Genomic DNA, 20241 nt, shown 5'->3' on the forward strand with positions numbered 1-20241 from the left:
CATGCCCCCACATGTCTTCACTATGTGGGAAGATATGCATAACGCCACCCAAATGTTCACGCAAAGAAAGAAGGCATAACTTTTATTCTTGCTGTTGCTGCCGGTGCCATGTCGTGGAGATGCTGTGTGTTTCATTGTGAAAGTGAAGCTACTTTGTTTGGCCTTCCAAAAGAGGACACAACTAGAAATCAGGGGTTAAGTTGTATTTACAACACTGTTCAAGTCAATCAGCGTACACCTCGCTTTTCAGAACGATCAGCTTTGTAAAAATATATATATTGAACAATAATGTACAGTATGTGAAAAATCATTTGTTTTTTTTAACCTTAAACCCCATAAACACATTGCATTACACCAAATACACCAAATAATGTTATTTTTAGCAACGTCATATGACCCCTTTAAGGGAATTTGACATTTGTGTTCCCTCATATTTATATTTCTGTGAAACAGGAAGTCATGGCTAGATAATTTCATGTTCCTAATCACCCTGGTGTGCTAAAAATGTTATTATGTAATCTTCAGAGATTTTACTCATAATAAGGGGTACAAATGATCATGGCCAATGTGTATTTGAGAAAAACTTATTTTCATAATGTGATGTTGTTGAAAAGTTTTTTTATTTTATTTATTTATTTAGAAAGGGGTCAAAAAGAGATCAAAAGGGTTAACATTACAGATTTATTTTTACAATCTTCTTTTTCCATAGGGTGTCAATAATGCTGAACTCTCTCTCTCATATATAAAATAGCTGCTTTATGTGTAACATAATAAATGACAACTACAACTAATTGCAAGAAATTATGCAAGAATTCATTGCAAACAGATTTAAACAGATTTATTTTATTCCACAGCTGATGTGTGTGGTTAATTTGCTTGATTTAAAAAGTTTCCTCTTGTTCAGGAAAGTTTTTTTGAATGTAGTCCTTATTTCTGCTGCCATCGTTTCCTTGGGTTTGCTTCTCAGTTCCATACAATTTTAAGCTTTTGTTCATTCCATATAACCTCTCATAATAATTCAGTTTCGAGCAGTTGGTTTTATTCAGGTTTCAGGACTCCACAGTCCAGGTGATAGTAATTTGTTCTTAATCTGTGTTTCAGAAAGAATTTTTTAAACCATTATTAACTATTCTATTCTAGATTAAGCCTACTCCTGAATTTATTTAAACCCTGTCTGGGAAAGCGCCACTTTATCCAGAATACTGCGTGACCTTGATTGCTTATTTAGAACATAATACAAATTATTATATACACAAAAAACATTACAATGAACTTTTGTTCATCAAAGATCATGGTAATTTTGAATGTTTAAGAAAGCTCTGGGAGTCTCCCTTTTCCCCTGTTTAGTATGACTAAGATGATAGCATTATATGATAGCATTGTATTCTGGGACATAGTATTGCACTTCATTGACTCACTGTTATGGATTTGAAGATAACTGCTACATGAATCAGCAACTTGAGTGAGGTGATTAAAGCTAATCCTTTTTTGCACAAACCAAAATACTAGAAAATAAGATTAGAAAGAACTAGAAGGCCAGATTAGAAGATGTACACCAAACATCTCTACGATTAATCAATCAAGAGGCAAAGTCGGGTTATCAGTCAGCCCAGGCACGGCTCCAGCACAGCACAAAGACCCTGCCGAACTGGTTTGGTTTGCTTTGATTCCCCATAGGGACTTGGATGACAATGGTGACTCACCAGAATCTGCAATAATATCAAGAAGACTTAAAAGATCAACAACTGTTAAAACAGCTGATGATCAGTAGCTCACAAGTTGTGCAATGTTTGACCATAGTACTTGCTAAGGCTTGCATCACTATCCATATTGCTTTTGTTAAGGTTTTTAAGTGCACTATACATTTTTCAAATGATCGGACTTAGTTTTCACTCACACTAAAGGAAAGACCTGATACATCTATTGGAATACCATTAGGATATATATTAATTAGTAATTTTCCTAGATGTCTAATTTCACAGTTGGAATCCACCTGGATTACTTTGTTGTGTTGCGTGACAAAGATAACATTTACATAACATATGTGTTCCAAGTACACAATGTTCAGAATTTTCTGGAGTCTTAACCCCATAAAGCCTGAGATTAAATATAAAATAATAGTCAGATTTTTTTAAAAATATTCTATTGAACATTAAGAGAGATATATTTTATGTTTATGAATCTTTTTTTTATTCATATGGCTTTATATATATATATATATATATATATATATATATATATATATATATATATATATATATATATATATATATATATATATATATAAATAAATGTTGTATGGATAATCAATTAACCTTCGTTGCTTCTGTCTATTAAATGTTTATCTTAACATACTGAAAATTTAAAAATTATTCTTATTGATCTGAAGGGGGACCTTTTTAGAATTGTAAAAGGACTTTTATTTGCTAAAAAAGTACAAACAAACTACCAATAAGAGGGCTAAAGGCTTGTAAAAAATTGTGTGAAACAAGTTTTTTTCTTTTTCAGTAACGTGTTTTATATAAAAAGTGACACGATATAGACTAAAACACTTATTATAGGCAAAAAAGATCCAGAGACAGTCTTGACTCATATTTATTTGATCACACGAGTCAGTTTAGTTTATGTTGCAACACATCGACAAACACTGAATCATCCGAAGATTTGTTTTCGCAACAATATTCAATGATTTCACAATCAACGCATGAAATGTTAATAGTCAAGGTTGGAGTGTGTCGCTTTATCATGGCATCACGTGTCTTGTTGATTTCATTAAACAATAGTTAGGTAATCTTATATATTATATATATTAAGAACATATAACTATCATTTACATATAAGAACAAAGGTAAGCTCATTCGCGCACATTTAAACCGCTGTGAAATTTAAAACTATTTGAAAAGCATCATTCAGCCATTCTCCACAGTTCCGTTTAGGGAGAGAAAGCGACAAAGATTATTGTAGCAACTGCCCCGCCCCCTCGTAGCCGCTTACCAAATTAAATTCCCGTAATTTGCATACCCCGCCCCTAATTAGGCATGTAGCATTCTACGCAAGTCGATGCTTGGGTTCAGCACTGTTCAGCCAATAAAAGAGTTGGCCAAATTTGCATATACATCCTCTAGCGTCTAGTCATACAGAGAAACAGTTGCTCCGTTTCTGCGTTTTAGGCCCGAGCTGAACCTGTCGCACACCCGTTTGTGTGTTCCTGAAGTTTTGAGAAGTTATTTTCTCAGACATACAAATCGAAAAAACTCCCCAGAGGAAACTTTTTGAATAAGTCACTCTTATACATCGGTGTAAAATTTTTCCTAACAATGGATGAGCAGACGGAAATAAGCTCCACGACACCCTCAGATGGCTTTCACGATGCTGAAGAAGAATACAAAGAAGACAAACACGTGAAGTCGTTGATGGATGAAGAAGGTGACTTCTCGGAAAGAGAGGCAGATGCTAAAGCTTCAGACTACGGTAGTATCTTAGATCTGGTCGGAGGAGCGGAAGATGCGCTGGAGAGGCACAGGTCCACACTGCCACGTACCGAAGAGCCTCCTCTGCTGGACTTTACAGATCCAGAACCAGAACCATCATCCACCTCTAAACCTGAGCCAGAAGCTGTCAAACCAGCACCGATCTGTGCTTTTGGAGGTGCGACAGCAAAACCGGAAGAAAAAGAAGAGAAAACATCAGTCACACCATCCAGATCTAAATCTTGTTGTTCATGTAAGTACATTATCCATTTGTAGCTTGTAATTTGGATTTAAATCGGGGATCTGTAAGTGTTATCACAAACTGAAATAAGCGTAATAAACTTTTTTTTTAAATCTAAGTTACCACTTTACACCGGGAACAACTGACATGTCGTCAAGATCCGTTTGAATTATTCATGCTAACGTTACATGTATTAATCAAGAATGACTGGCTGTTTAAGTTACCTACTTTTTCTATTGCACAGTTTAAGGATTCTAATTTATATTAAAGTCTCCGATTCTTATCTCAACATGTGTTTTTAATTGATGATTATACAGACAAAAATATTAAGTGAATAGGTTGCACTTTGTTGTAATTGCCTTATAATACGTGATTTAAAAAATCAGCTTCGTGCGAGTTTGATGAACCGTTTTGATATTAAAATTCTGATCATTGAGTACTTTTCCAATATTTCAACGTCGTCTTATTGAAGCTTCCTTTTATATCGCCATCGTGTGGATCGTGTGTGTTACAGACAGGAAAAAGAAACCCGCCAAATTGTGCTTATTGTCGATCTAGTTCTATTTATATATACACTTTTTTTTAATGTTTCTTTGTTTCTAGTTCTATTTAATGTATCTTCACATACTTAATGTGCACCTCCCTATTGTAAATACAGGCTGGACAAAAGTGAGTTTAGTTCGTTGACCGAGTTTAGTGTCATTGACATTGAGGAAAACGCACTGACCCATGAATCATCCTCATGAAGACGTATCATAATCATTACTGCCAAAATAACCCATTGAGTCTGAAGTTCAGTTTTTTTTTTTCATTTCAGTTAGTAATTTTATCGCTTCAACTTGACGTGATTTCAATTTACTGCTAAGGCAACATTTCTAATTTAGTTTTTTAATTTAATTACTTTTTCTTTTTAGTTTCAGATTTATTTCAACGAAGAAAAATGTTTTGATAGTTTCAGTTTTAGTTAATAATAATACTAATATTCATGGTCCTTGATGTTTCTGTGAAGAAAATGTAATGCTCCTAAATCTAAAATTTTATAAAAAAAAAAAAAAAAGTTTATTTAAACATATTCAGTTTTATATTCTCAATGTGCGGATTTGCTCATAGGAACACTGAGGACAGGCCAAAAAGTTTTACATTATTATTAATAATGCATTTTGAAAATGGAACTGTATGTGCATGAGGAACACAAATGCGGTGTCCAGTTTGTGGAGTGACACAGCTGATGTTGTGCTGAAACCTCATGTTACTAGAACACGGCGTTCAGTCAGCTTACCTCAGCAGTGCTGGCCTTTGCAGAACGTGATCAGGCAGCTCTGCTAGGAGAGCCCCAGCGTCTCTCTCTACCCTTCAGTCCTGTCCTGCCCCAGCCAGAGACTCGTGCCTTCTTCCTCACCCCTGACCTCCTCTTCTGCAGACTGGAATGTATGACAATGCAGATAACATGACTTCTATGACAACCTCAGGGATGGAGATAAAGCACTGGAAAGAACAGGGTACATGCTTGTTTTGCCCTAAAAAGCCTGAAAATGGGCTGAAGAGACTGCTTTTCTGCTTGCTTTGTCCATAAGTGTTATTAGGTAAAGCTTTTAGTTCTGGTTTGAGGTTTTGCTTGCAAATGTGCTTGGGGGAGAGAATGTTCTAGTTGCACTGAGTAAATGGTCCGGGGTGTCTTGATTACAAAGCATATTGAATGGCAAGCATTTACCTCTCTGCTAGAGAATTCTCTTGGCAAACTGCCCGTTTGTCGCACAATGTTGAACTGAAGGCATAATCTAAATTCCGTGCATTTTTTAAAGAAGTTAATGAAAATATGATGCAGCATGTCAAAGTCATTCACAGTAACTTGAGGAGTCATTGCAACTTGAGGAGTTTTAAACAACAATTTGTTTTATAGTAATATATTTTTTGTGGGTTTGCATCATTAAGCACTTTGTCGTTGTGTTGTAGATTCTTGGAATGGGAGGAAATGCTCTTTAAATTGTTTATGCACGTTGGCACTTATTGTGGCGATGAAATCAAGCTGGGAACATGAAATGAAGGGTGACTTATGATCTAAACTTTTGTGAACCCTGAATGCTGGCTTATGAAAGGGTTTCCTGGATAGACCCTACAGTTTGCCTGGCTAGGATAGTGTGAGACGTGGTCATTTTGAGTCTAGATTTGCCTCCCATGAGTTCCAATTGAATTATGTAAATTTTATTTCCAGTTTTAAGGAAACGTTATAGAATAACTGGTTATCTGCGGTTTTAACCTAAAGAGGCTAATCTGTTTATTCTAGATATTTCTGCTGCAGTGACAATTAATGTTAAACATTTTATATGCACATATGTTCAAACATTTTCAGTCCGAAAGAGCAGCACATTAAATTTTATCTAATGTGACGAGGATGCTAACTTTTTATTTAAAATAAATTTATTTTGAATTTACTATTCATCAATGAATCCTGGGAAAAAAAAAAAAAAAAAAAAAACTTTTTTCATCACTGATAAGAATAAGAAATATTTATTGAGTACCAAATCATCATATTAGAATGACTCCAGGGGGGTATTCCAGAAAGCAGGGTTAACTTACTGTGAACTACAACCTGAACTCTCGGTTGATTAACCCCAAACCTTGCTTACTCGAGGTATGTGGTTCCAAAAACTCGTCCGGGAGTAAGTTAATTCAACTCAGAGTATGTTCCTGGTTAAGACTCAAGACATTCTCAACAGAGCGACGAATCGACGAGTCACTATAGAAACGGGCGCTAAGAAAACACGCGCCATGCTGTTTCTTTCTTCTTCTTTTGTTAATTAGTTGTTTACATGCTTAGAGCATATCTCCACCTAATTGATGGCGGTGCAATCATTTTTATTTTTTTCCATTTAATCTTTAATACTTGAGAATGTGAATTATATTGTTTGTTTTATGCTAATTATACATTAAGTCATATCAGATATGTATTTTGATTTAGAATTTAGACATTATAGAAAAATGCCACTCCATGCAGTGAGATATAACATATAATAAATAAAATATATAAATATATATAAGTTAAACCTTACCTTGTCATAGTGTTTTATAATTTATACATACCTCTTAATACATAATTTACAGATAACTCTTATATATGCCAATAAAAGAAATAATCATATTAGAATAATATATTACCTTATTTATTACTTATATTAGCGCTTCCTCATTAACATATATATATATATATATATATATATATATATATATATATATATATATATATATATATAATAGGCTATATTTCATATTCTAATATTATATAATGTTGTGCGGTATCTGTCACGCCCACTGAAGGCTCGCTGAAGTGAACTAATCGTGGATCATAACCTGCTCTGGAGCAGGTTATGTTCAGAGAGTGAGTTGCTATGACAACTAACATAACCTGAAAGTTACCTCTGTTTTTGGAACCGAAAGTTGAGGTTATCCATTTACTTACTCTTAAACATACCCGGGTATGTCACATAACCTGCTTTCTGGAATACCCCCCTGAAGGATCATGGGACCGACTGCAGTAATGATGCTGAAAATTCTGCTTTGATCACAGGAATAAATTACAGCTTAATTAATTATGCTTAATATTACATTTTCAATAAATAAATACAGAGACTTATTTCAATAACATTTAAAAAAAACCTGGCCAAACAAACATCTGGTTTTTAATTAAAGCAAAGTCAACTGGCCAAATTTGTTTGTTTCTTTTTTTCCTAATAAATATAACTGTCATCGATATTTGTATTATTGTTTGAGCAAACCCTGCGTGTGTCAATAGCCGCGTGACAGAGTTAGTAGACTTTTATTTTGTAGATCATCCGTTTGTTCGACCGGAACTGTCTTTTGTCGTTGGTGCGGCGTGCTTCCCGTGTGTTCTTGTCCCTGGCTGTGCAGATGAGCGAGATGGATTCCAAACAAGGTTAGTTAGTGAGTTAAGACCGTTAAACGCTCTGTGATTGCACCAATCCCCCATGCGTCACATTTGATTTATCCTTATTTACACTTCAATTTGTGTTTACGCGCACTGTCGATGGTTTAGAAAGAAATCGTGATGATAAAATGACGTTTTTATAGCGGGGGTCTTGATAAGTCCAAAGGACTTACTGTATTTTCAGGCGTGCATTATAACACTTCACATTAATATGAATAACTATGATTAGATACGAATGCATTACGCGTTGATCTTCGAAAATGTGATGCATTAATAGTTTGTGAACGGTTCTGTTTCGATGAGCTTATGCAACGGTCTTTTATTACAAGAGGAAGGGCAGCATGAACGAGCCCAAGTGCTTTTGAGTTATTGATTAACGATAAATGCATTGGCTTTTTGGTTGGAGGATGTCTGTTTTTAGAAATGCAGTGAGAGAAGATGCCACGTGCAATGAACTCTGATCCGATAAATTGGCACATATTGTAGATTAGGTTTAATTATTAAATGGTTTTTGACTGTGAGGTTTCTGTCCTAATTTTATCCTCCCTCAACACGAACAGACTAAGTTTGCTGTAAAGTCAGAATTCAACACAATCGTCCTGTGAAACCGTGCATGGTGTCCTTGTTAAGTGTGAGTTATTTTGCTTCTGAATGGAGTTTGGATGTTCAGTTTGGTCACAATTTGAAATAATCAGTTCCATATCCTCATCTGAGAACCCACCGTTCTTTAGCTGATTTAATAACGGAGCGTGTTTACTTGCACATCATTTTCTGATTAAGATCTGTATTCTGTCTTAAAAAAAAGTTTAAATGCTTGACAGCTATTGAAACATTCCTGCATTTGTGCAACCAACATATTTCGAAATAAACTTCTAAAAATTGTTCATAAAGCTTCATTTTGGCTGATCTGATCAATTGATTAATATGGGTGAGTTTGAGATTATTAGCAGTGATGAATAACTCTACTGAAGCTGCTAGCCAAAAGCTGGATTATATTTCAGCTTGCAATGAAGAGTAGGCTATAATGAATGGGAGTGTAAATTACTGTGCAGAATTATTATAATAATATTTTATAAAATAAATGCGTTATAATGTTAGTCTAAGTGTTCAAATTCAGCAATGTTGTAGATTAAGTAATATTTTAAGAAGTTGTTTGTGTGTGTGTGTGTGTGTGTTTATATATGTATGTATGCGCATGCTTGTATTGAAACATTTTGCATTCTGCCTATGATAAAACTGTGCTAGATGTTAAGTCTTGTGAAGGAGGGCCACTGATAGGAAGCTTTTTAGCTGTATTTATGATCAATATGCATAGCAGTGACTAAAATATGTATTTTATGTATGGAAATGGCATATTTTAAACCAACCACACCCCAGCCCCCCGCCCCACCCATACCCACTGTCCTCTTTTTGGAAAACTAAAATGTGGTCACCCTACATAAAGTTCATGCGTGCACTAAACTACTAGGATGGTACTTCTATGTTTCACAGACACACCTGGAAATGAACGTTGAATTGCTTTGCTTGTTTCAATAATCTAAACCCATGAGGCAAGAAGAACTTCTGGTTACATGAGCCTAAGCTCTTTTCAATAAAATCCATGCAAAAGTTAATATCAGATCATTTTAGAATACGGTGTAGAATGTACTGGATAATCTTCAGTTTTATGCAAAACAGAAATACAACAAATAGAATATCAGATCTGTCATATGGCCCAAAAAAAAAAAGTTGGGTTTGACACATGAAAACAGTAACAATGTATTTTACAATATAAACCCGATGTTACATTTCAAGTGAGAGCAAGGTGTCCCCACATTAAGTTGAATTTGAGGGTATTGGACCTGGAAAGTCTTTGAAAGGTCCTTGAATTTAAAGTTAATCAAGGTGTGGGAACCCTGCATTCAGTCTGTAGCAGTATTTGACAGTTAGAGCTTTCCTAGAGTTGGCGTGGTTATCAGTGCAGACACAACCCCAGTGTTTGAGAGCAGAGGGTACCGCCCATTTCTTCAAGATTTTTGATAACTTATTTTATGTACTAAGCAGGATTTTTTTAATATCAAATTTTGCTGAGTGGTTAATGTGGTGTGACAAACTCAGAACACATATATTGACTTTACAGGGACTTAAAAAATATTGTTTGTTTATTGTGTTTTTGTATAATATGCTGCAATTCTTCTTAGTAATTCTGCACAGTAAATTAACTCAGTAACTCAATCACACACTGTTAACTGTTAACATGCCCATGTGCATGTAAAAAGTGGTCATTCCTTTTTGCAGTAAAGCGGAAAGTTACATCATCTGAGTGTTTGGGGCTGGCGTAACTCTTGCTTTCTCTCGCAGTGGTGGACCTGCTGTATTGGCGAGATCTTCCGAGGACGGGGGTGGTGTTTGGAGCCAGTCTGCTCCTGCTGCTTTCTCTCAGCGTTTGCAGTATTATCAGCGTGATCTCCTACATGACCCTTGCCCTGCTGTCTGTCACCATCTCCTTCAGGATATATAAAGGCATTTTACAGGCTGTTCAGAAGTCTGAAGATGGACACCCCTTGAAGTGAGGAGCCACACATGTTGCACACATATTGTAGTGGCATCAGTCTCAAGTATTTACACACCACGTTTAGTTCACTTTGCATTGCCTTGAGAGTAAAACGGTTAGGATAATCCTGCTTTGATCAGTTTGTGTTCCAGTTTCTGTAAGATCTGTGGAGCTTAGCTTCTGGGCTTACATGAGGTGCTTATGTTTGAACTACATGCTGTTGGTTTTGAGTCCCTGCCAAAATGTTAAGCCTCGCTTGTGAAATAGAAGTGAAACGGCAGAAATCCAACCACTTAAATATTCTTAAAGTTGTTTTGAAAGTAAAGTGGTTGCAAAATCTCTTGTATCTCTTGGTAAGCCTGTTTCAGCTGCTTCAGTTTGATCGCTAGGCTCTGTTCCAAAACTAGTGAGCTTGTTTGCTGTCTACTGCATAGTCAGCTACCTTCAAAGGTAACATCCTACTTGAAAGGAAACCTCACATTTGAAACCTATTCACTTCCTGCTGTTTTTTTTTTCTCTGCACAAATGTTGCCTCTTAAGCAAAACATGTTTTGTTAGCACGTTTATTTATATAATAAAATATATATATATATATATATTAGTTTGTTTAGTGTATAACCGTACAAATCAGATTGTACATATAATTTTTTTTACAGCTTTTCTGTAAATGACTAAGAGAGAATTATTTACAATCATGTTCGCTGCAGGAAAATAATGGTAATAAACAGCAATTTGTATTTAAATGGGTATAAACATAACCACTAGACAAGGCTTACTAAAAAGTGCATAAAGGCTAAATTGTGACTTGTGAAATTTTAGTGTTTTGCTGCTAGTGGTGGGAGAAACAAATCTTTTCGAAACTTTGAACCAGTTGCTTTGCAGAACGGTGTAAATGCAATAAACTCACCAATGCAATAAACTCAGCCAGACATTCAAAAAAGGTCCTTTAACAAACCAATTACAAATGTTTTATTGAAAGTGTAATCTAATTAATGAAATGAACAAATCATTTAATATCTTTAAATATGAAGTTTCTGTATAGTACGTTCATGTTTTGTTTGTTTGGATATTCGAGCCAATAAGAGTTTATTAACTACTACACTTTATATTATATGAATGTCATTTAAAAATGTATACAAATGTGTAACGCTGATCTGAGATCAGGTTAAAAAAAAAAAAAAAAAAAAAAAAATCATAGACACTGGTTCATGGGTCCAGAGGTTGCTCTCTAACAGCTAACAATTTAAATGTTGCAATGAAATTATGTAATTCAGTCTTGTTTACTTGTTTGCTAAATCATGAAACTTCAGAAAGTTTGATACATGCTTGATCACAGGTTTCGAAGTTTCTCGAAGCAGTGTTTCAGAAGCGTCCATCACTAGTTGCAAACCCCCCAGATTCATGGAACGGAGCTTCAGTCTCACGTTAAACTCCTCTTGCTCTTTTGTACAGGATGTATCTGGATAAAGATGTGGGGATCTCTTCAGAGTTGGCTCATAAGTACGGTGACACGGCTCTGGTGCACTTCAACTCTTTGATTAAGGAGCTGCGACGACTCTTCCTGGTGGAGGATCTGGTGGACTCGCTCAAGGTTTGTTTTTCCAGGAGAACAGAGGAAATCCAATCCTGATTGTGTTCTTTCAGCTTTGATTTGGGGCTCCATAGCTGCTCTCAGAGTGAAGATTGGAAAATAAATCTGGTTGTCTCGATGTTTTTCATGAGGTTGTTGAACAATAAGACTACTGTAAGCTGTACAGTTTATGCAAAATTTGATAGATAAAAAAAAAAAAAAACCTTTCTGAGCTAGAAATTGTCCTCTAGTGTCTAAAACGAAGAAGTCAATTCACATGTATATGAAAACAGTTCCACTTGTGATCGGTTGGATTAAGTAGTTTTTTGATAGTTTAAGATTCTTTTTTTTAATTTTTTTATTCATTTCTCAGGGGTGCATTAAAATGATCAGTGACCGTTAAGACATTTATAATGTTACAAAAGAGTCCTGTTTTAAATAATGCTATTTTTTTGTACTTGATATTAATCAAAGTAAATCCTGAAAAAAAAAACGATAAGCAGAACAACATTGGTATGAGTAAGAAATGTTTCTTCACCAAATCAGCGTATCAGCTTTGCCATGACAAGAATAAATAAATATTTTGACATATATTAATAGAAAATGGTTATTTTGAATTGTGGTAATAGTTTCAGTATTACTGCATTTGATTAGATTTTTGATCAAATGCATGCAACCTGAAGACTGATAAGACTACTTTCAAAAACTTTGTATAACCTTACGGTCTCCAAACTTCAGCTAACGTTACTTCATTATCAACTGTGTTCTCTCCCATAGTGTGCACTGATTTGTGTCCTTAGTGCATTGAATCAGAGACACACGAGGCCTCACGTGTGTTTTCGGTAGGCAGGGTTTGGGGTGTTTGGTAATGTGTTGGAGGAGCGGGACATGAATGGCTCCACAAAGAAGCCTTTGTTGATCAGGCTGAGGATTTGGACTGAGCTCTGACGGGATGGAAATGGAGGTTTTTATTGGAGGTGGCGGGGTTAAAGTATCAGCTGTGATACAGCATTGAGTAATGTCAGTCTTTAGTCACATGATGCTCTCTGTTTTAGATGCCGTCACATGACAAGGGTTGCTGCAAGGCTGAATGATCTTGAATGAATATCTGGACCACGCTTTCCACCAGGCCCATGTTGCCATGCTGAGGGCATTCCAGTGCTGATGATTCGGCCATTCAAAAAACAATGCATTTAAATCATATTAAAAATAAAAACAGATTAATACATATTTTAAAAAAATAATAATTTAAACTATCTTCTGAAAATTCATTCTGGGCCTATAAGTCTTAAATAGTTGATAACAGCAGAACTAGAGGTCACTAGTCATCTGGTTCACAGCAGAACTAAATACATGTTTGGATCCTTTGATAAGCCCTTCTTAATCTTGAGTCAAGATGTCTGATATTTTCAGGAGTCGCCATGTTCTCAGCAAAGTTTGTGGTGTAATGGAAAAGCGCCAATAACATTAATGTGAAATCAGCACCTCATGGCTTTTCTTGGCACTGCATTGACCCACGACTCAAATGCAGGGCAGCCCAGTGGATGGAAGCATCCGTGTAAGGAGATTTAGTGCCCTGTGAAGGGGGCGGTGGTTATGGGCTGTGGATAGAGTTACAGCCAGACCCCTGCTCTGGAGGTCTTCAGCAGCTGGACGGATAGATTCCTTCCCAGCATTCAGTCTCTGTGTGGTCAGACCGCTATATTGAGTGATGCGTCCAGTTACGAGTGACCCTTTACATGCCGGTGGGTTTTAAACAGGCTCTGCCATTTGTTGGGTCAGCTTGCAAAAAAAGGGTTGGCCTGCTTTTTATTTTTTATTCTATTTTAAGTGCAAGTGAAACATTTGAGTTTACAATGTCCGTTATTAGGAAAATGGTCAGTTATTAGGCATTTAAAATTACTCTCTCAACACCATTTTGACCATCTTTCTGACTCTAGTAGAGTCAAAAACTTACATACAGCACCTTTAACTCTCAAAAGTATAAAAATACCATAATATTTGCAGATATTTCAGAAGCAAGTTAAGTTATCCTACTTGTTTATCTGAAAAACAATGCTGCAGTTAGTTTTTCTCCTTTGAAAATGTGCGTTCTGGGCCAGATGCCGTTCTCTGTTTTGGTTTGTAAAACCCGGCCATTGCCATTTTACCTAATTGTATTTCACCAATCCGGGTTGCCAGTTAATGGAAAAAGCATCTTATTTGAGTTCATCGTCAAGTGCGCTCGTTCTTGTTGGTGTCATCAATCTGGCAACCTGCTTGTGTGTCAAGTGTGAGAACCAGGGCCTGGTGAAAAAAAAAAAAAACCCTCTCCAATATTTTGAATTTGGCCTGTAATACCTGGTTTAACCACTCGATTTCATTCATACATTCGGCACCTTTAAGAAAATTGGTCACCCAAACATAGAAGTTGTAATTAAAAAAAAAAAAAAAAAAAAAAATTCCCCAATGTTGCATTAGTTTTGAAAGAGTAGAAACCGTAATAGTGTGAAATTGTATTACTATTTAGAAGAACTGTTGAACTTTCAGCAATCATCATTTATGATCCCACAGAAATTGGTCAAATAACATTTCTTGTCAGTGTTTAGAAATATTAAGGTTAAGGTTGCTGCATTGTGTATTTATTTTCTTGATTGAAACCAGAATTTTAATTTTTTTTAATTATTATTTTTAGAATGAACAGAATTTATTTACGTTCACTTTTGATCAATTTAATGCATCCTTGTTGAATAATTTTTTTTTTTTAATACTGTTATGTAAATGCCCTCTTGTAAATGAGTAACAATATTGTGTTAATGTTTTAGACTTTGACATTGGACATCCAACTATTTTGTAACTGACTGTATCATGTTTTCATTTTAATGTGAATTGATGGATTTGATTTTACAATATATGAGCTCTTTACAGTTGTTAAATTATAAAAAAGGAGAAAGAGTGTCATTAGCACGTCATCTCAACAATATCCCTTCAAGTAATCGTCACCTTGCATAAGTTTTGAAATGTGTTTGTCATATGTATCTACCGTGTTTCCTCTGGCCTGTTACTCTTGTATGTATGGTGACATGGTTTCCTCTTTTCTTCCAGTTTGCAGTTCTCATGTGGATCCTGACCTATGTTGGTGCCTTGTTCAATGGTCTTACCATTCTTATTTTGGGTAAGTCCATTTGGGACTGTGGGTCCTATTTGTTTAAATGGACGCAAAATTTTGTCCGAATTATAAGAGTGTGCCATAATTTTCACTATTGTTTTTTTTTTTAGGTCTCATAGGTGCTTTCAGTTGGCCGGTGATCTATGAAAAGCATCAGGTAGGTTGCCATTGATAACCTCTGGCTCTGGCAGCTGTCATGGTTGATTTAAGTTTAAGTATTTATTGAAGTCTTCATCCCTAACCTGAATGTAGAATGATGTATACCTGAATGCCGTAATTATTCTTTTCACTCCTAATGCAGGCACAAATTGACCATTACTATGGACTGGTGAACAAACAAGTCAAAGATGTTCTGGCAAAGTAAATCTGTTTACTTTCTTTAATAAACCAGCCCAAAAATGTGTTTTATGATTGTGTTGCATGATTGAACATAATTGTAGACCATATAGTGTTAGTATAGAATCACTGGAATACTGTATTAATATTGAGACTTTTTATTTTAGTTTTCCATCTTAGTCTTTGAAAGTAATCTTGGGTGGTAGTCACTTTTATTTATGTATTTATTTGTTTGCTTGTTTTGGGTTTATGCAGTTTAAATTTATCTATATGGTTTTTATCAATATTTAATATTAACAAATATTTAAGTTAAAGTAAATGAAATGTAAAAAAGCTTCCTTGCCAAGTGGCATATATATATATATATATATATTTTAATATTTTATTACACTTATATACACATATATATTATATACACACACACACACACATATACTTCTGCCCGTTGGTTATCTGATGTTCTACGCGAACACCGTTCTAAGCTTAGAGTTGCTGAAAAGGTGTGGCGCAAATCCAAAAATACTACTGACCTTAATGTGTATCAGTCACTCCTATCTTCCTTCTCTGCTAATGTCTCCACTGCTAAAATGACATACTACCATAACAAAATTGACAATTCGTCTAACTCTCGCATGCTTTTTAAAACATTTTCCTCACTTCTTTGCCCTCCTCCTCCTGCTTCATCTCTAATAGCTGACGACTTTGCAACGTTTTACATTAATAAAATTAAACACATTAGTGCACAATTTTCCACACCACAATCAGTCAAGCTCATATCACCAGCAAACATACACTCATTTACATCCTTCTCTTCACACTCTGAGGCAGAAGTCTCAAAACTCATCCTTTCTAATCACCCTACTACTTGCCAGCTTGATCCTATTCCATCTCATCTCCTTCAAGCCATTTCTCCTGCAGTTGTACCTGCACTCACTCACATCAACACATCCCTCCACACTGGTGTTTTTCCCTCATCATTCAGACAGGCATGTATAACTCCACTACTTAAGAAACCCAACCTCAACCCATCTCTTTTAGAGAACTACAGACCAGTTTCCCTTCTTCCTTTCATTGCAAAAACACTTGAACGAGCTGTGTTCAACCAAGTCTCTACATATCTCACAAACAACAACCTCCTTGACCGCAACCAATCTGGCTTCAGAAGTGGACATTCAACTGAGACGGCCTTTGTTCTCAGTTGTTGAAGCTCTAAGACTGGCGAGCAGAATCCAGATCTTCAGTACTTATGCTGCTTGATCTGTCTGCTGCTTTTGACACGGTTAACCACCAGATCCTCCTATCAACCCTACTGGCAAATGGCATCTCAGGAACCACACTTCAATGGTTTGAGTCTTCCCTATCAGATAGGTCCTTCAAAGTATCTTGGAGAGGTGAGGTGTCCAAGTCACAACATCTAACTACTTGGGTGCCTCAGGGCTCAGTTTTTGGACCACTTCTCTTCTCTGTCTACATGGCATCATTAGGTTCTGTCATTCAGAAACATGGCTTTTCATACCACTGCTATGCTGATGACACTCAACTCTACCTCTCATTCCATCCTGATGATCCGACGGTTGCTATTCGCATCTCAGCTTGTCTAACAGACATTTCTTCCTGGATGATGGACCATCACCTTCAACTCAACCTTGCCAAGACAGAACTGCTTGTGATTCCAGCAAACCCATCGTTTCATCACGATTTCACCATCAAGTTAGGCACATCAACCATAACTCCTTCAAAAACAGCTAGAAGCCTTGGAGTTATGATTGATGATCAGCTGACTTTCTCAGACCACATTGCGAAAACTGTCCGATCCTGCAGATTTGCTTTATTCAACATCAAGAAGATCAAGCCCTTTCTTTCGAAACATGCTGCACAACTCCTTGTTCAAGCTCTTGTTCTGTCCAGGCTGGACTATTGCAATGCCCTCTTGGCAGGTCTTCCAGCCAATTCTATCAAACCTTTACAATTAATTCAGAACACGGCAGCAAGTTTCATTTTTAATGAGCCAAAAAGAATACACGTCACACCTCTGTTTATCAATTTGCACTGGCTTCCAATAGCTGCTCGCATAAAATTCAAGGCATTAATGTTTGCCTACAAAACTACCACTAGCTCTGCACCCATTTACCTAAATTTGTTACTTCAGACTTATGTGCCCTCTAGAAGCTTGCGTTCTGCAAGTGAACGTCGCTTGATTGTGCCATCCCAAAGGAGCACAAAGTCACTTTTATGGACTTTTAAATTAAATGTTCCCTCCTGGTGGAATGACCTCCCCAAATCAATCCTGACAGCTGAGTCCTTAGCCATCTTCAAGAATCGGCTTAAAACACATCTCTTCCATCTTTATTTGACCCTCTAACTTTAACACTCACTATTCTAATTCTATTCTTTAATAAAATCTAACTACCTTTCTAATCTTTTTGTATTCTGTTCTTTTCATTTATTATGCAATTGTATGTGGATGTGTGTGTGTGTGTGTGTGTGTGTATATATGTATATATATATATATATATATATATATATATATTTTTATCCCATGCTACGTGTACTGTTAACCTAACTGAGACTTGTTATAGCACTTATATCATTGCTCTTTTTGTTGTTTTTGATTGCTTCCACTGTCCTCATCTGTAAGTCGCTTTGGATAAAAGCGTCTGCTAAATGAATAAGTGTGTGTGTGTGTGTGTGTGTGTGTGTGTGTGTGTGTGTGTGTGTGTGTGTGTGTGTATATATATATATATATATATATATATATACATATATATATATATATATACATATATATATATATATATACATATATATATATATATATATATATATATATATATACATATATATATATATATACATATATATGTATGTGTGTGTATATATATGTATGTGTGTGTATATATATGTATGTGTGTGTATATGTATGTGTGTGTATATATATATATATATATATATATATATATATATATATATATATATATATATATATATATATATATATATATATATATATATATATATATAATATACCCACACACACACTGTAGTATACATTTTCTAAATAAATTACTAAACTAAAATACTACTAAACCAGTTATTAGCAGTATAAAGGTGTATGGTTTTCCTGTTCCTTATGGACTGTAGTCTTACTCTTTTGTTTGTGTGTCTTTAACAGGATCCAGGCCAAGATTCCCGGAGCAAAGCCAAAGACAGAGTGAAGAAAGTTAGCTAGTGTGTTATTTCTGTGCACGAGAAATGATGGTGGAAACAAGTGAAGACAGACAGAATCGTGTTTGGTTTGGACAAAGGCCTTAGACGATGCAATGTAAACTTTACCCCCTCCCCTCCCGTCCCCCCAGTTTTTGAGTTGTTAGTGTAACTGAGAATGAACCCTTTTTAAACCTCTTATCAGTTCCTCTCACAAGCAGAGTCATCACTTTCACAGTAGATCTAGTTCTCCATGTTTTGAAGTAAACACCATTACAGAATGTAGTCCGAGGAACTGATGTTGGCAAAGGCAGGAATTGATGAGGTTTTTTCGTTTACTATTCATTCAGTGCATGGCTGGACTGGCCATTGGGCATACCGGGCATTTGCCCGGTGGGCCGACGTGCTTTTTGGGCCGATATCTCATACTCATACTTTTTTTTTTTTTTTTTTTTTTTTAAACGGCCCATAAAATTTGTACATCGGCGGCCCATTCGTTTTGTTTTGTTTTGCTTAATTGGCGGCGCTGGGTTTGTGCAGGTGTAATGCATTGGTCAAAGTCAGTGTTAGTTTTTTTTTTCTGACAGACCAGCCCATGAAACACGTAGATCAGTGGCCCATTGGCTCTTTTCTTGATTGACACTGGGCTGGCCCAATCACAACTTTAAACGAGTGAGCGAGCGGCAGCAGTGTCAGTGTGTATCTGTAAAAAAGATGGAGAAGAAACGCAAGGAATGTGCAGATAAATAGCGTGAAAAAATAGAACCAGGCTCTTAAAGCATACACTGTAAACTGTGTCAAAATATATGTTTTCTGACCTTCATCAGCTCCTGTGGCAGATGATGATAGTGAGGACGGAGGATCAGGAGAGAGATGAGAAAGTGTAGAGCCTGCGGTAAGCATAACTACTTTCAAAACACTTAGGCCATGTCATGAGTGTAGATTATTTCCACATCTGCATAGTTGACGATTACCGCAGTTCACTAGAAATTTAATAAGAGGCGTTTGTAAACCATGTTTTCCGCCAAAATAAAAGCTTGATGCAGTTTGCGTCAAAATAAAAGATCATGTGCTTATCTCTTTCAAGTATAGAAATTGATACAACTAATTAAGAAAGTTACCTTTATTTTTTTGTGCATTTGTTTTACAAAATATGGCTATTACTGTCATTGGATTAATATTATAACTATTATTATGTATAGGTGTAATGTAAATAGACACTGTAACTAAAAGAGGTTTGAAGTTTTCTTTGTTTAATTTGCACACTGAATATGGGTTGGAGCTTTTAATTTTGAACTCTCAAAGTGCACCAGATTAATGAATTTAACATTAAAATGCACAAAATTTTCTCACGGGGGGGCATGCCCCCAAACCCCCCTAGAAGGACCGAGGACACACCACCATAGTTTTAACAAAACTCCTGTAAGAAACACTGGTATTGCTATGCCAGAGCCGCTTATAGCTTGTTTTAGGATTCACCACTGTGGAGTATAGTTCAACTGTATTAATAAATATACAATTTTGACTTATTTCATCTGTTAACTCTCACTCGTTCCTATACTCACTCATTACATGGCATTAGTGGTTTTAATGAATAGGAGTTGGTATGCATATAATTAAGGGCATGCAAAGATGGGTGGTGTTTATGATCATATAGTGGGCCGGTCTGGGCAAAAATGCCCGGGCCGATTTTTTGTCCCAGTCCAGCCCTGATTCAGTGAAGCGTTCACCTCATTTGAAGGCCATTTTGATTCATTTCAGTGTGATAAAGGGAGTGAAATCTTTTGGTTACAAAG

The 20241-nt window shown here is 35.9% G+C and overlaps 1 protein-coding gene across 3 annotated transcripts; it reads left to right on the forward strand.

The window, feature by feature from the left end:
* Positions 1–3141: 3141 nt before the first annotated feature.
* Positions 3142–18652, forward strand: LOC132152175 (reticulon-4-like). 3 transcript variants are annotated; one of them, XM_059560939.1, is made up of 7 exons: positions 3142–3723; positions 9995–10202; positions 11640–11778; positions 14842–14911; positions 15016–15062; positions 15207–15265; positions 18414–18652. In XM_059560939.1, the coding sequence occupies exons 1-7, from the start codon at positions 3318–3320 to the stop codon at positions 18454–18456; spliced, it is 972 nt and encodes a 323-aa protein (XP_059416922.1). In that variant the 5' UTR covers positions 3142–3317; the 3' UTR covers positions 18457–18652. The 3 variants fall into 3 exon arrangements, with proteins under 3 accessions (XP_059416922.1, XP_059416923.1, XP_059416924.1); XM_059560940.1 differs by lacking the exon at positions 3142–3723 and adding an exon at positions 5052–5210; XM_059560941.1 differs by lacking the exon at positions 3142–3723 and adding an exon at positions 7503–7642.
* Positions 18653–20241: the final 1589 nt, after the last annotated feature.

This window comes from Carassius carassius, chromosome 10 (genome assembly GCF_963082965.1).
Source record: "Carassius carassius chromosome 10, fCarCar2.1, whole genome shotgun sequence".
NCBI lineage: Eukaryota > Metazoa > Chordata > Actinopteri > Cypriniformes > Cyprinidae > Carassius > Carassius carassius.

What these genes read in the sequence shown, in the direction of transcription:
- LOC132152175 (XM_059560939.1), top strand. Translation starts at nt 3,318, where the DNA reads ATGGATGAGCAGACGGAAATAAGCTCCACGACACCCTCAGATGGCTTT. An exon ending in GAAGATGGACACCCCTTGAA is followed by an intron (nt 10,203 to 11,639) that starts GTGAGGAGCCAC and finishes TCTTTTGTACAG; the next exon opens with GATGTATCTGGATAAAGATG. An exon ending in TGATCTATGAAAAGCATCAG is followed by an intron (nt 15,063 to 15,206) that starts GTAGGTTGCCAT and finishes CTCCTAATGCAG; the next exon opens with GCACAAATTGACCATTACTA.